At 37.5% G+C, this 15,350-nt stretch overlaps 1 protein-coding gene across 1 annotated transcript in view; it reads right to left on the minus strand.

Annotated features, from left to right (window-relative positions):
- Positions 1-14,499, minus strand: part of LOC120772965 (GTP-binding protein Di-Ras2) — a 98,045-nt gene extending 83,546 nt beyond the window's left edge. Inside the window, exon 1 of the mRNA XM_040101869.1 lies at positions 14,335-14,499. Coding sequence (XP_039957803.1) covers positions 14,335-14,499 — 165 coding nt within the window. The remainder of the gene's footprint in view (positions 1-14,334) is intronic.
- Positions 14,500-15,350: the final 851 nt, after the last annotated feature.

Genomic DNA, 15,350 nt, shown 5'->3' on the forward strand with positions numbered 1-15,350 from the left:
CCACACTAATAGAGATATATAATATGTAGCGAAACATAAACACATATATTTGCACTTACACATAAAGCACACACAACCATGAAATCATGGCTTTATGTCGCATATACACATTTATACGCCTGAAATTAAATAAAACAGTCGTCTATATGTGTATATGTTGCTGTTGCTACACACTGTGTTCGTGTGGCTTTAGCCTTTATTTGACAAATTTTTTTCGTTGATATGTGGTGCAACACAAATACACGCAAATTCGTAATAATGCTCTAAAATATTTGTAAGGCGCAAGGCTCAAATCTCGCAATGCTTCGCTTTTTAATGTTGCTCATACGCTCCGTTGAACCGAAGCGTTATGCGATGCTTCATTATTATTATAACAACAACGCTTATTTTGTGCGACAACAACATTTATTTTGTGCAACAACAACATTTATTCAAACAACAACAAATTCGAGGTGCTTTCATTCGTTTTGTACCGATTTTGTGCTTTGTGTGTTCTGTTTTTGTGTTTTTGAACTTTTCTATAGTTTATTTAATTTTTCGATTATTTCATCGCAACGTTTTGGCTGCGCTTCATTTAGCAAGCATGCGCACGCACATCACTCATTTATCATGATGTGTTTTTACTATGCAGTCACATTAGCCGTATCCACCATAATCATCTTTCCGCATTGATGCTTCCTCAAGCGAATCATTCAAAAAGGGAAATTACAAATGAGTGAATTTTGAATATGCTCATTCATTTTTTCCTAACTAACGAACAAGTGCATTGTCAGTCCTACAGCACAGATGTGCCCTCGGCTTTTGTTTGTTCCCTTGTCTGAAAGGCAGTTGAAATTTAAGCATTTAGAGACGACAGAGGCGATCCAAGCAGCATGCACCCCGCCTTTAAAGGCTATTTCGGAGAATGCCTTCCGTTACGCCTTCAATGGTTGGAAATCGCGCTGGCAGCGCTGCATAGACGCAGAAGGAGCCTATTTTGAAAGTTTTTAAAGAATTGTAAAGACTACTTCAATAAATTTTTTTAAATCGACTCAGTCCAATTACTAGCATGCAATAAAGAAAACTAGCAAGCGCAGCTGAGAGAGAGTGTACGCCAAGACGATTCGGCGCCGTTCACAACAGCTCGGACGGACGTATGGGACATCTTAAACAGCTTCTGCAAGTGAAGCCGCTCGACCTTTTCAAGTGACATCGCATTGGTCTTTCAGCTCTTCTATAATTCCAAGAAGATCCGAAGTTTTCAAGACAAATTTTTTTCTAGTTCAATGGCTATGTAACAAAGGAAATTTTCGGTATTTGGAACGAAGAGCAGCCTGAGGAGTTGCCATATCATATAGAAAAAAACATGGGTCCATATTTCTTCAAAAATGGTGAGAACGTAACCGTCAATTGTGACCGTTATTACACCATGGTGACCTACTTTTGGAGCACGTGATCACACATTGCATCAATCAATGGTTTTACTGAGAGAACACTTCGGTGAGCAGATTATTTCACTTTTGGTCTGGCTGATTGGTCACCCTGATCGTGTGATATAACACCGTAATATGTTCTTTCTGATAGCAAATATTCCACATTAAATTTGATTTTTTTTTAAGTACTTGAAATAGGTCACTCTTTATATACACAAGTTCCAGAAACCAAATGAAAGTGTTGTGATATCAGATTGTATCCCTACAAAATTCTTAAGCGAAATCTTGATTAGTTCCCATAAAATTGAATAGAACTCTATCCTAAGATTATGTATAAATAAATGTGAAAATTATTAAAGCTTTTATTATCATTGATAACACTTGTAAATAATTGAGCAATTCACAACCTGTCGTAAAGCATCGTAAAATTATAAAAAAAAAAACAAGTGTAAAAATTCATAATATTACGATTTTACGATGCTTTACGACAGGTTGTGAATTGAACAAATTAATATAATTTCATACGTTAGGTTACTTTCGGTGATCAGATTGATACTCGTAAAGTCATTTGAGCGCTTACTTAGGCATAAAAACCATTGTAAATGAACAAAGCGTCTGGAGCTCTTCACAAATTTGTTGAGGCGGCTACTAACAACTGCTGCCAATTTGCACAATTCGTAGAAGGTATGACTACCGAGTAGCTACTCAATCTTTTATAGCGAAAGTTTAACAGTGGAAGAATTGTATATAGATGTTTCCGCCTCACCTTCTTTCATTCAGTTTTGACAATTTGCGGCATCCAAAATCTTGAGGCTCACGCTGTAAGTACATTCAGACCATTATTTAATCAAATTTCCTATCATTGCGCTGAGCTAAGCCTTACTTAAAGCAGGTAATTTAAAGGACATTTTTTGTTCCTCACTTACTCCAAAGATTTCTCTGGTACTGGCTTCTAACCAACGCTTAGTGAGCTCACAGTACACAGATGTAGTGTTAAAAAGCAAGAGACCAGCGGATCATCGACCAAGTCTAATAAGATTGTTGAGAGGGTGCACATCGGCTTTGTACTTTCCAGCGATTCTGCTTTGACCAGGCATCCAAACCAGTTTGATATGGAAGTAAATTAATGCAATTGCTTTTGAGGTCTAACATTTCTTGATTCACCTTAATCTCACTCTCATGTTAAGTAATGTTTGCCGAAAAATATAGTATGTTTCTTTGAAAACAAAATACACAGTCAAATATATTTTAAACTTGAGTTTTCATACTTATTATATTTTTTAACAAAGTATATTAATTCGGTTATGGGTATCTGTATGTCAATCCCCTATAAAGAAGGCTGATCTGGTAAGACATAGTAGTTCCCCTGGGCTGTGACCATCCTTAAGCCTTGAAAGTTTTAAAACCAACAGATTTTTCTGCTATTTAAACAGCTTTGTTTCCCCAAGCAAACAACAAAAGAAGAGCTAAGAGAAAAATGTTGATTATTTTTACTTTTGTTCTATGACGAAGGCTAATAAAGACAAATCGTTGGTAATATAGACTTTTAAAGATTCTCAGTTTAGCATCAAAATATTCCAAACAAGATTATAAATATGAATAGGAGATCTCAACCGCAGATAGTAGATTGTTAATTGTTCAAAATAGGTAGTTTTAACTAAACTACTTACCATAGATAAACTAGCGGAAGGTTTATCGTAAAAGAAAAAAGGTGACTGACTTCACGGAACTTCATACTTAAATTGACTGATCGTATCGACAATTTTTTTTAGGAATTCACCACAAAATAACATTCCAAAATTTATTTTCAAAGTACATAGTAAATAATACAAGTATATGAGCATACGTTAGCTATATGTATATATGACAGATAAACTTCGTTTAATTTGAGTAGCCCAATTTTGTACGAGCGTGTGTAATAATAGGTTGTCAAAAAAGTTTTGCGGTATTTTCGCTAGTTGGCGCTGAAAGCGCGTAGTTCTAGTTTTATTCGTCGCATCGGGTCATGCTATACCTTTTTGGAAAGCTCATTCCACGCGCTAAGACGTGTTTGATTGATTATCGTTTCTTTTAAGTCGTTCGTGAGTTATAGCGTCGCAAACATGGAGCAAAATAAAGATAAAATACGGCATATTTTACAGTACTACTACGATAAGGGCAAAAATTTGTGCAGTTTATGAACCCGATACAGTTTCCATTTCCACCGCATAACGATGGTTTCAACGTTTTCGTTCTGGTGTAGAGGAGGAGATGCGCCACGCTCCGGAAGGCCTGTCGTCGAAAATTGCGATAAAATCGCTGAATTGGTCGAAAGAGACCGGTATAGTAGCAGCCGCAGCATTGGTCAAGAGCTGGGCATGAGTCATCAAATATTCCTTTCAATTTCAATAAAAAAAAAAATCAATAAAAATACCGCAAGACTTTTTTGACAACCAATTATATTATATTATATATACATATATTATATTATATATATTATATATATATTGTATTATATATGTATTATATTATATATATGTTTTTAAACGCTGTTTCTATATCTTCACTGTAGTCTGAAAAGTTGTGTTTGTTGTTTTTTATGGGAAACTACTAGAATTAAATACGAGATACAAATAAATATTTCGATATACGAAAACACGGTGCCAAGCAGCTGCCATGAGAGCGTTAACAAGACAATCTTTTGTACCACAAATCAAGCGACATGACGGGTAATATTCTAGGGATTTGATCTCTCCCGACTTTCTAGTTTTCTAAGCTTTCAAAGAAATACTCCCTGAAAAAAATTTGTCTGGCATAGGAAAGATGATCGCTGAGAGTGACATTGTAGGAAGAATTGATGGCTTGAAACTCGTTACGTTGTATTCGAAGGTAAAAACCGCACACTTTTAAGCGCTCACGGAACGACTAATTCACTTTGTTTGAACCAGTGCAATTTGCAACACAGTTATAGCTATTTTCGCTGATTTTTGTCAGAGTTTTATAATAGTTTGACACAAAATTTGACTGAATGTTCGCCTTCAAAGCTATACCACGCCAATAAATTTTGTTTTGTATAAATTAACATAGTGAAACTTAGTGCTGCCATTAAATTCTAATATATGCACATTGGTACTTATCTACAAACACTCCTACAAATAACGGGCAATTTATAACGTATATATGTCAGCAATCGTATTTGAATGTCAATAAAGCGAGCCATATAGGTCGGGAATTATGGCGCGTCAATAAGAATTGGGTGTCAATTGGTAAATTTAGCAAGCGTTGTGTCCAGTCAAGCGAGACTGCCGGCAATAAGGCAGGTATCAGCTTGTTAAATCGTTATCAGCATGAAATAGGCTATCGTGGCATTTGTGGTCAACGAACATAGCTACAGGCAAAACGATGGTTACCGGGAGGGGTAATACCTAACTACCGTCGTCGTCGCCGCTGACTAGACTGGACATTAACGTATGCGGTTGAAAAATTTCATGAAAATTGGTTTACACGACGACGCTGTCACATGGCAACTATTTGCGGAATATGGAGACACAAATAAAACGAATACGTACAAATACATATACGACTTAAAGCGATGATTAAATTGTAATACAGTTCGCCCCTCCAGCATAAGAAAAGCCTACAAGTCTATGATTATGAACTCCAATGAAGAAAACCATAAAAGAGATGCCGGTTGTTCTGGTAAAACTGAGGGCAGAGCGTGGAAATGAGCTTAAAGCGAAATAAACGTGGAAACCAAAGCAAAGTATAAATTGCAATAAATAAAATTCAAAGAAAAACACAAATAAAAATAACTAAGCGACTCACATTTCATTGTCTTAAAAATATTTTTTTTTATTTTTGCGACGGAAAATTAAACGAACTGATATAAAGTCGCAAAAAGCTGTTGTTCTGGTGAAAACTGGTTGAGAATATCGGTTTTACTATCAAATAACGCAACAAGTGAAGGATTTTTCGAATTCCAATATCACAGCTCTGGCAAGTCCATTGAACGTAAACTTAGGTGAGCGAAATTCAATATATGTGACCTGGTCTACGAAAAGGGGGCTTAGGTGTCAAAAAAAAGGAAAACAATTAATGAGATAACGAGAAACTGACGATTATTTTTAACAGCTTTCCCAGAAAACTAGTTTTCGCACGTTAGCCCCCTTTTCGTAGACCAGGTCACATATGACTTATTTGAAAACAATCGTTGAAGAGGTCGAAGTCCTTCGTAGGCTTTCGAGAGTCTGCAGTCTGTCATTACATCATTTGGAACATAACGGGTAATTTACTACTAGGTTCCCTACCTTTTGTAAAGAAAAAACACAGCCATTTCAAATTTAGTAGGGAATGTTTATTTTCCTTCAAAAGAACATTTTTTGGCCTTTATTTTTTCAATTTTATCTCTTTCATGTGTTGGCTGCTTCTACGACTTAGTTGATCCATCCGTTGAGTTCAGTTTTCGATGACTCGTTCGAGCATTTCTACTGGCATTGGTACTGAATACGCGTGACGTTTCACTGCAAGGCGTGAATCGAAGCGAGATTATCCGCATAGACTTTAGACTTTACATGACCCCACAGAAAAAAGTCTAACGATGTGGTATCACACGGTCTTGGTGGCCAAACAACCTGTCCAAAAAGGTGGAATTATCTACTCATCGAAATATTCTCTCAATAAATCCATTGATTGATGCGATATTTGGGAAGTGGCGCTGTCTTGTAGGAACTCGAAACTTGAATAATGTCCCGAGATCACGAGCCTCAATTTCAGGTACCAAACAATCGGTTATCATGGCACGCTAACGGTCGCCATTTACGGTTACGTTCTCACCGGCATTGTTTTTGAGCAAATATGGACCGATGATTCCACCAGCCCACAAAGCACACCAAACCGTTGTTTTCCATTGAGCCAGAAGTGAACCTCACGGCTGAACAAAATTTGACTCGAAAGCTTCGGACATTCTTGGAACTTTACAAGGGCCCATAGAGCGAAGTTGTATTTTGCACGCTTTCAATTCAAGATCTCGATGTGAAATGCGTTACATACGTCGTTCCGAGTTGCTGCCAACGGCGCCGATCTCCACGGTCTTCGTGTACATCCTTAGCTACGGCTGCTATATTTTCTTCACCGCGTGCCGGACGTAGTATATTTGGTCAAATATTGCCCAATAATGAACGCTGGGTCTCAAGATGCTTGATGGTGTTGCGAATAGTGCGCTCAGTAGTCCTATTATGTTGGCCATAATTTGAGCAAAGCGTGCGAAACACATTCTTAACAGAACTAATAATGTTGAACGATTTGTAAACATTGTTCAGGTGTAAGTTTTTCTATGAAGAAATGCCAAACAATATTGAACAAAAATAACATGACAGATGAGCACGCCCAATCTGTCAAAAAAGGGCTATTGAAAAAGGAATCTCTACGTGGACCATCCGTTAAATGATTAGCATTACCTGCTGAGTCGATTAAGTCATGTCCGTCAGTCAGGCTCTGTACATATCCAAACTAGTCATTTGGTTTTGAGAAATCTGAAATTTTGCACACGTCCTTTTCACCCATCTCCTTTTGAAGAGATCTCTTCACAATATTTTCCATGGTCTACTGTCCAAGGCAATAATGCAATTTCCGCTGAAATTTTAGATATGAGATTGCTATAGCAAATATATGTCAAATAAGCTGAATTTTCTGTTTAAGTGTTTGATATATCAGTTAACTCTACCAATTGTGGCATATAACTGTTACTTTATGTTTGTGAAGGGTATTGTTACGGCAGTGTAACCAACGTTAGGTTTTTCTTCTTTCTTTCTACTTCTGTCTAGATATCTCTATCCTTAAAATTTGCATACATCTTATCATAATAGGAAAGGAGATCGGTGTGATATTCCAATATAATAATTTTTCACTACCAGGCAACTTACCAAATAATAATGAAAATAATTATTTACAATAAACGATTTTTTTGTGCTCAACCTTAACGTGTATCCGAAAGAAGTGGAAAGTCTATAAATTCAGTTACATATAATATAAATATTAGATTTTCAAAACATCGAATTTAAAGTAATAAAAGCAAATAAATACCATAATCTGGGCAGCTGGTTACAGAAGGTCTAGTATTTAGTCATAATTTTTACTGAGCGCCATGTCAATGGAAGTCTTGTGAAATTAAATATAATTTATATCAATTCAAACTTGAAGCATGCATATGTTTACAAATACAAACGCAGGCACAAGTAAAATTACAGATTTAACCTAAGGTTGGGTATGTTTAACAAATCACGCGGAATCACTGTTGTGTCGAGCCAAACATTATCACAATTGCATTGGAATAGGTTACCTAATTGGTTACCTAATGTATGATGATAGTTAGTAAGACTTCCGTAATTAATATCCCAAATATTAGCGCAATCTGTAAACCAGTTTGCTTACAGCACCAAAAATTTCGCAGAGCAACTTTTATGATGACATGAACTTCCCCATAAATTTTCGAAAAATCGTACGTCGTAATTTAACCCATTACTGCCTGTCTATAGATCCCGACGTACGATTTTTCGAAAATTTATGGGGAAGTTCATGTTATCATAAAAGTTGCTCTGCGAAATTTATGGTTGGTAACTTTTTGCTTACCTGAGATATGCGGTGGGTTATAAAATACCCAGTGGGCTAATAAGGGTTCTAAGTTCACCTGAAATTTAATATATGTGACAACCTGTTGATCGGCTGTTCGTAAAGTGTCGATCAAAATCAACTGTGTTACGAAGTAGATGCAAGTGAAACTGCAATTGTGAAATAGTGCGGGTGTTGATATTGTGGAATATATATAAATATATAACAAAAACACACATCAAATGTATAGACAACCAAAGATTTTAATATACAAGAAACTGCAGATGCAAGTAGACAGCTGGAGCGACAATGACGAACCTGGACGGCATGTAAAAAGTATAAATAATAATCGAAATGGTTCGTAATAAAAATTACATATTTGTGCGCTAGAATGGCAATTTCGTAATAAATTTCGGCTGATTTTTGATGAATTCACGCACAGTTTCGATGGAATTTCCGGTGATCACGGATTTTGATTGGCCCATATGTTGATCGTCCTTTATGTCCTCACGACCACTTTGAAAAAGTTGAAACCACTCGTGCACTCTGCTACGGGATAGGCAATCATCGCCATAAACTTGTTTCATCAATCGAAACGTTTCGGTAAAAGTTTTACCAATTTTAAAAAAAAATTTAATGTTGGCTCTTTGTTCGAAGCTCATTTTCGCACCGATAACACAAACATACTGACACCTAAAACGCTATAACTTCACTTCCAATCAATGAAATGTCATGAAATTCTCTGTGGACGATTGATAAATATAGCAGATTCTAATGCATCAGTTGACATTTAGATGGTGCCACCAGGGAAGCGTTAGATTCAGACAGTCCTGTTTACTTCGGAACACATCTTGTAAAAGTTTTATGTGCAAAATATGGCAACTGTAAGGTTATGAGTCAATTTCACTTCCTTGTTGAAATTGCAGAAGCTTTAATAACTCAAGCCGTTCCACGACGATAATGTGGAGGGCATAATAACAATATCAGTAAACGCACAAAAGGCGACTTCATTTAATATCAAAACTGGTGCTCGCTGCCACCAATGTGAAGAACAAACTCAGTTTGGTTGCAGAAAATGTGATATAATACTTCAATCAAAACAATGCTGTTTTGACTACCAATGGGTTACCACAATATGAAGGGAAAATAAAAAAGAATCAAAAAACTTATAAAAAAATTGAATGCTATTTAAAATTCGATTAAAAAAAAAAACTATGTGTTAAAACAAAATTGAAATTTCTATTTTACTCATTTTTTTCAGCAAACAGTACGCACATCTGCCCAATGGGTATTTCAATACCCAAGTGAGTATCTCCAGCACCAGGATCTTAAGGTGTTATGAATATTTTATTTTGTTTTTATTTGTTAAGAAAATCGTTTAAAACTGGTTATGATTTAATTTGCAAGTATTTCTTATTTTCTAGTTTGCTGGAAAGCTTTGAAAATACATTTTCTGTTTTTTGAAAATGTCTCAACTTTGAGCTTGAAAATGGGCGCCTATTAATCGAAATTTTGTCCCATCTTATAAGGAGTGTAGATTACTTTACATTTCCTCTGTGATTTAAAAAAAAATAAAGTCAATATCTCCAAAAACTTGCGAGATATGATTCTTCGCGTGAACACTGTTGCGCGGGTACTCATCGGACATAAATGTGTTAAGTCGGTATATTTCAGTACTTGGTTGTGATTTTTACAATGGATAAAAATATCGAACAAATAATTTGTCTCAAATTTTGTATTTCTAACTAAATTTCGAATACGGAGGCATTGCCAATGTTTGAAAAGACTTACCGTGATTCAGTTTTAACACAAGCCTTTAAGTGGTACGAAGCCTTCAAAAACGGTCGAGAGATAGTTGAAAACATGTCTCATTCTGGATGACCTTCGACCTTTTCAACTGATGAAAATATTAAAAAAGTGAAAGATATGGTGCTTGCTTATGGCAGATAAGTGTTAGCGGGTTAGATAGCTCAACAACGCTCGGAGTCCGTTCGAATGATTTTGGTGAATATTTTGGGTAAGAAAAACGTTCTTGCTCTACTTGTTCCAATAGAGCTGATTTTTTTTCAAAAAGAGTATCATTGTCACCGAATTGAAAGCCAAAAATGTTATAAGTACCATCGCTCAATCACTGTATTCTCTAGATTTGGATACGTTTGATTTTTTCTTGTTTCCCAAACTAAAAATGCGCTGAAGGAGCTGAAGGCCATCCCAAAAAGTGCTTATGAAAAGGACTGAAAAAATCATTTTACCTAGCGGCATAATTTTTATTTGTTATTAAGGCGCAGTTTTTCTGCTAGCAAAGCGTGAAAAATATATTATCTAAAATTGAAGTACCCTAATGTATATTCTACTAAAGACATTCTTATATGTGTGTGTTGCCGAAGTTGCCAACATCTACTCGACAACTTTGTCAACTAACAGTAAAAGCATGCGGACGTTTCTCTGTGTATGTTTGTGCGCTATATAAATATTCCGTGTCGAGCGTGTCATGTTAAAGATGTTCGCAGACAAAAGTTCTGCCCTTAATTGTTTTCCAAGTGTATGTGTGTGTATGTGTGACTAGGATTTGCCGACGGTGTGCCACGTGGCGAGACAAACTTTAATGCATGTAGTTAAGTACTTGAATATATAGTAGATATGGTTGCATGTAGGGCTGCATGTTTATGACGTTCTTTGTGTTAGTAAGCATTGCTGTTGTCAAGAAGGTGAATAGTGGAAGCATTAGATGTGCAAAGGCATAATCCCTGCAGGAGTGTATCAGGGAAAAACTTACAATACAAAAAGAAAATTGAAACAATAACAACAACAAAACAAAAAATCAAATTCAATTAAACAGCAATATGCGTCGCCGCTTCATTTTACTTAGACGCATTGTAAAGTATAATGATTTTCTGCTTTTCTAACCTTATACACAGCCATAAACATACGCACACATATACGCAGTAAATGTAAGCCAAAAACAATTGCTGCATATTGAGAAATTAAGTAACTAAGCTGTAGGGGCAAACTGCAACAGCTCGATAATAAAGACAAGGAAATGTGGAAAGCAGATTATTTCGGCTTTCCCTCAATTTTGATGGGTATTATTATAGAATAAAAACCCGCTAAATTCATTTGGTCGCTGACAAGATTTTAACCGACGACATGTCAAAGACGCAATACTGATTTAGTTATTTAGTCGTAGAAAAATCAGTTAAACTCTCTTAGCAGATGAAGAGATAACGAACATTGTTTCTGAGAGTAAAAGTGTTCTGAAAAATTTGAAACCAGAAAATCTTTAAGCCACTCACTAATCTACTTGTAAAGACTTTCAAGTCGAGCTACTGCTCCAATATTGAGGCTTCGACAAAACAACATTCCATAAAACTTGGCTTTATCAATAGTATACAAAACTCAAAGAAAATGTAAATTGCTCTCAGGACAGGTCAATTGAAAAGTAACCGGCTTACCATAGTTAATATAGTACGGGGGGAAAGCACACCGCTAGCCTTCCTCCCAAAGGACGGCACAACGAAGAAAATAAACTTCAAAAGAAATTTCAAAGTTACTCTCGGCAGCAAGACGGAGTGGAGCGATTCCACGCTGGAAAGACTGCTGGAAGACAGTACCATTCAGTGGTACACTGATAGCTCAAAAACACCGGAGGGTATTGGGGCAGGTATTGCGGGACCGCGTACTAAGCTGTCCATACCGACGAACTGGCCTGCGCTGCGGCACCGTCCAAGGTGGTGGAACCAGAACCATACATAGCGGTAGGATCCCACACTTTTAAGGAGCTGCTCCGCATGGAGGAAAGAACTGAGAGAGAACGGCATTGGCAACAATCATCAGGCATGCGCCACGCCAAACTGCTACTAGGGGGGTACAGTCTCTCCAGGTTCAAGGAACTTATTCACCTCCCCCGTGACAAATTCCGTCTCCTCGTCGCAATTTACACAGGGCACTGCAGGCTCAGGAAGCACTTGTCCAACATGGGCATAGTCTCCTGTGCTAACTGCCGATTCTGCGACCTGGAACAGGAAACACCAGCACACCTAGTCCTGGATTGCACAGCAATCTGTGGAAAAAGGCTTAAGGCCCTGGATTCCATCTATATCAGCAGGGATCACATCACCTCAGTAGCGCTCGGCAAACTCCTAGAGCTATTCAGGCTGCTGGGACTCTGGGAAGACATGTGATATCGTAGAGGGCACAATAGACCCTAGGTCGCGGTGCATTACCTCATAACATTTATCTATCTATCTATCTACCATAGTTAATCATATTTTCTTGAAAATTCCTTTTTTTTTATTTAACAAAATTCCTTTTAAGGGTGATACACTGATTATAGCACTTATAGCATCCTCCAAGTTTTCAAAACCGCATTTGAAGTACGATAAGTCTTTTGAGTGAGCATGTTTTTGAAGCTTGGGAGTAGGAAATAGTCGCTGGTGGCCAGATCTGGAGAATACAGTGGATTCGGATCCAATTCGAAGTCCAACACATGGATTTTTGCCAAGTTTTTTATTGAATGTTGACACGGTGCACTGGTTTGGTGCAACAGCACTTTCTTACTTTCTTTTTCTTTAAATGCGGCCGTTTTGCGTTGATCTCGTCCTTCAAGCGATCCAATAACGCTGTAATTGTCGCTGGTTGATGATGCTTTTTTTTCAAAGTAGTCAATAGAAATTATGCCATATGCATCCCAAAATACAGGCGCCATAATTTTGCCATTCAACTGATGACTGTCGATTGGACTTCTGAGTGAAATAATGGAAAACTCGGGTTATTATGCTTGAACATCTCTAAATACTTTTCCGAATTATCAAGTCGTTGTGAGCTCGCGCGGCACCCATTTTGCACAGAACTTTCCCATAACCAAAAGCGATGCCAGAAGGTAAGCTAACGGCACTTGTAGCTGTTCATGAGAATTAGTTATCCTTCAGGAAGCTAACGTTTAAAGTAAACCACTATAAGGCTTGCGGTTTCACTTACGATATCTCTCCTAGCAAATCATACCGTTGGCCCTCAAATTATTGAAGCCTTCTCTTGTGGGACAAGTGCACGAGATATGCTCGATCATTTCGTTGGTGCCTTGCTCTTGACATTTTCTGAGAGCCAGCCCCATTCTGTATCCGTGTGCCGCTACCTTACTGTGACCAATGTTTATTCGGATAATATTTCCAAAGTCTCTTCTATCAACAATGAGTACGAAATTTGTTTATCGATCTACTGCTGTGTCTATGGCTTTTGCAGGTTTGCATCTACGTAGATGATTCCACCACCTATAGACCTTCCTTGCCATGCTGCCATCCAGATGGTCGTAAAGCCAAACTACTTGCGATTTCGGATGCTAGGAATGTACTACTCCTGACAATCTCATCCACTATATTACTGCCATCGATGAGGTTCTGATCTGTCATGATCGATGAGTTCAACAGAAGTGAAGTCGCTGCTTCAGAAGAAGTCGCCTGCTTCAGAAGACTAGGAGGCTAACCTAATGGCTTTCTTAATAAAAAAACACGTATATTTGAAATACGGAATATTGCAGTGATGTAGCGGCTAACAAGGATGCCTTATGCTTAGTTCCGGACAGTCTATTCCAGCACAAACTTCGTCGTCCATTTTTGATCCATCCTTGCGAATGTTTAATGTGTTGCGGCGAACATTTATTTCTTTGTTTACTTTCATTTGGTTCTTCTTTTTTTAATTGAAAAAAGTTTATTCTCCGGATTTCTACGTCCCGCCCACTTTTCTGCTTAAAACTTTGAGCTCAAATACCACGGGATAAGCCTCCTCAACATAGCGTATAAGGTTCTATCGAGCGTGTGAAAATCAAAATTTACTATCCTCGCAAAACTTATACGGCTGAGTAAACTAACTTTGGCAATACCAAAAGCTCCGTCAGGATCGAGGAGGAACTCTTCGAGCCGTTCGATACCAAACGAGGTTTCAGACAAGGCGACTCCCTATCGTGCGACTTCTTCAATCTACTGCTAAAGAAAATAATTCGAGTTGTAGAGCTGAATAGAGAAGATACAATCATCTATAACAGTGTACAACTGCTGGCGTACGCCGATGATATTGATATCATTGGCCTCAACAATTGCGTCGTTAGTTCTGCCTTCTCTAGACTGGATAAGGCAGCGAAGCAAATGGGTCTGGCAGTGAACGAGGGCAAGACGAAATGTCTTTTGTCATCAAACAAACAGTCGTCGCACTCGCGATTTGGCTCCCTTGTCACAGTTAACAGTCACAACTTCGAAATCGTAGAAAAATTCGTTTATCTTGGAACCAGCAACAACACCAAACATTGTACATATTGTAAATAAAATTAGTTTTCAATCTTACTCACCTTCAGTGTGACGCCGCCCAAATCATATTCCCGATTAAAGAGATCCTCGACCGTGGCACGATATTTATCCGTATAGGTTTTGAAGAGGAAACGTTTGATAATGGAACTTTTACCCACACCAGCACCGCCCAGTATAACCAGTCTTATGCGCTCCAAGTCGGCCATTCTGAATACAGCTGACGACTGCAACTATAGATGCCCGGCAAATGCTTACCCAGAAAGTTGTTGGGACAACTAACAGTTACCAGTTACTGTTATTATTTGATTTAACTCTAGAAGCTGTAAGCTTGTCGGCTGAGCTTAAGTGCGACTATATTTTTTAAGTTTTACAAAACGTTCGTTAAACGTGGCTGTGGGCTTAATAACTGCACAATTTCAAATTTAGATTACTTTGTATAAAACTATTTTATTCTTCTGCTTTAAGCGGAAGCAAATAAATTCGGGATTAACGTTATTTTTAAGAGAAAACGCTGCAAGTTAGATTTTCTTTCAATAGCTCGCTGGCTGATTAGCGAAAGGTGAATTTAAAGCTTCTTACGCATAACAACACTTCACGCTACACTCCCACTATATGCGTACACATAAATCTTTCACTCAAAAGATTGCTTTTGCAGCGCTCTTTAATTGGCTTTCTTTATTTATATTTAACACTTTTTCATTACATGCTGCACTGATTACTTCGGATTTTGGTGTGAGTGTGGGCGTCAACGAATGCGATTAATTTAATTATGCGCTTGCTTCCGATTACTAGATGTTTCCGCTAATTTCCTGTTCACCTTTTATCCCGACAAATGTTCTTTTCTTCTCCAGTTGTTGTAGTTGTACGCATTGTCAATTGTTTGTTCGTGTATTTATGTATTGTGGCGACACCACATGTGCCGTCTCTTACATTTTCTTTTCACACTTTCCATAAGCGCCTTCTTTTACGCGCTGAAACTTGTGGGTAGTTAATTCTTTATATCGCCTTTTTTCTTATTTATTGCTTTTTCGTATTTTATTCTCTACTAATTCACATG

Source organism: Bactrocera tryoni, chromosome 3, assembly GCF_016617805.1.
Source record: "Bactrocera tryoni isolate S06 chromosome 3, CSIRO_BtryS06_freeze2, whole genome shotgun sequence".
Taxonomy (NCBI): Eukaryota; Metazoa; Arthropoda; class Insecta; order Diptera; family Tephritidae; genus Bactrocera; species Bactrocera tryoni.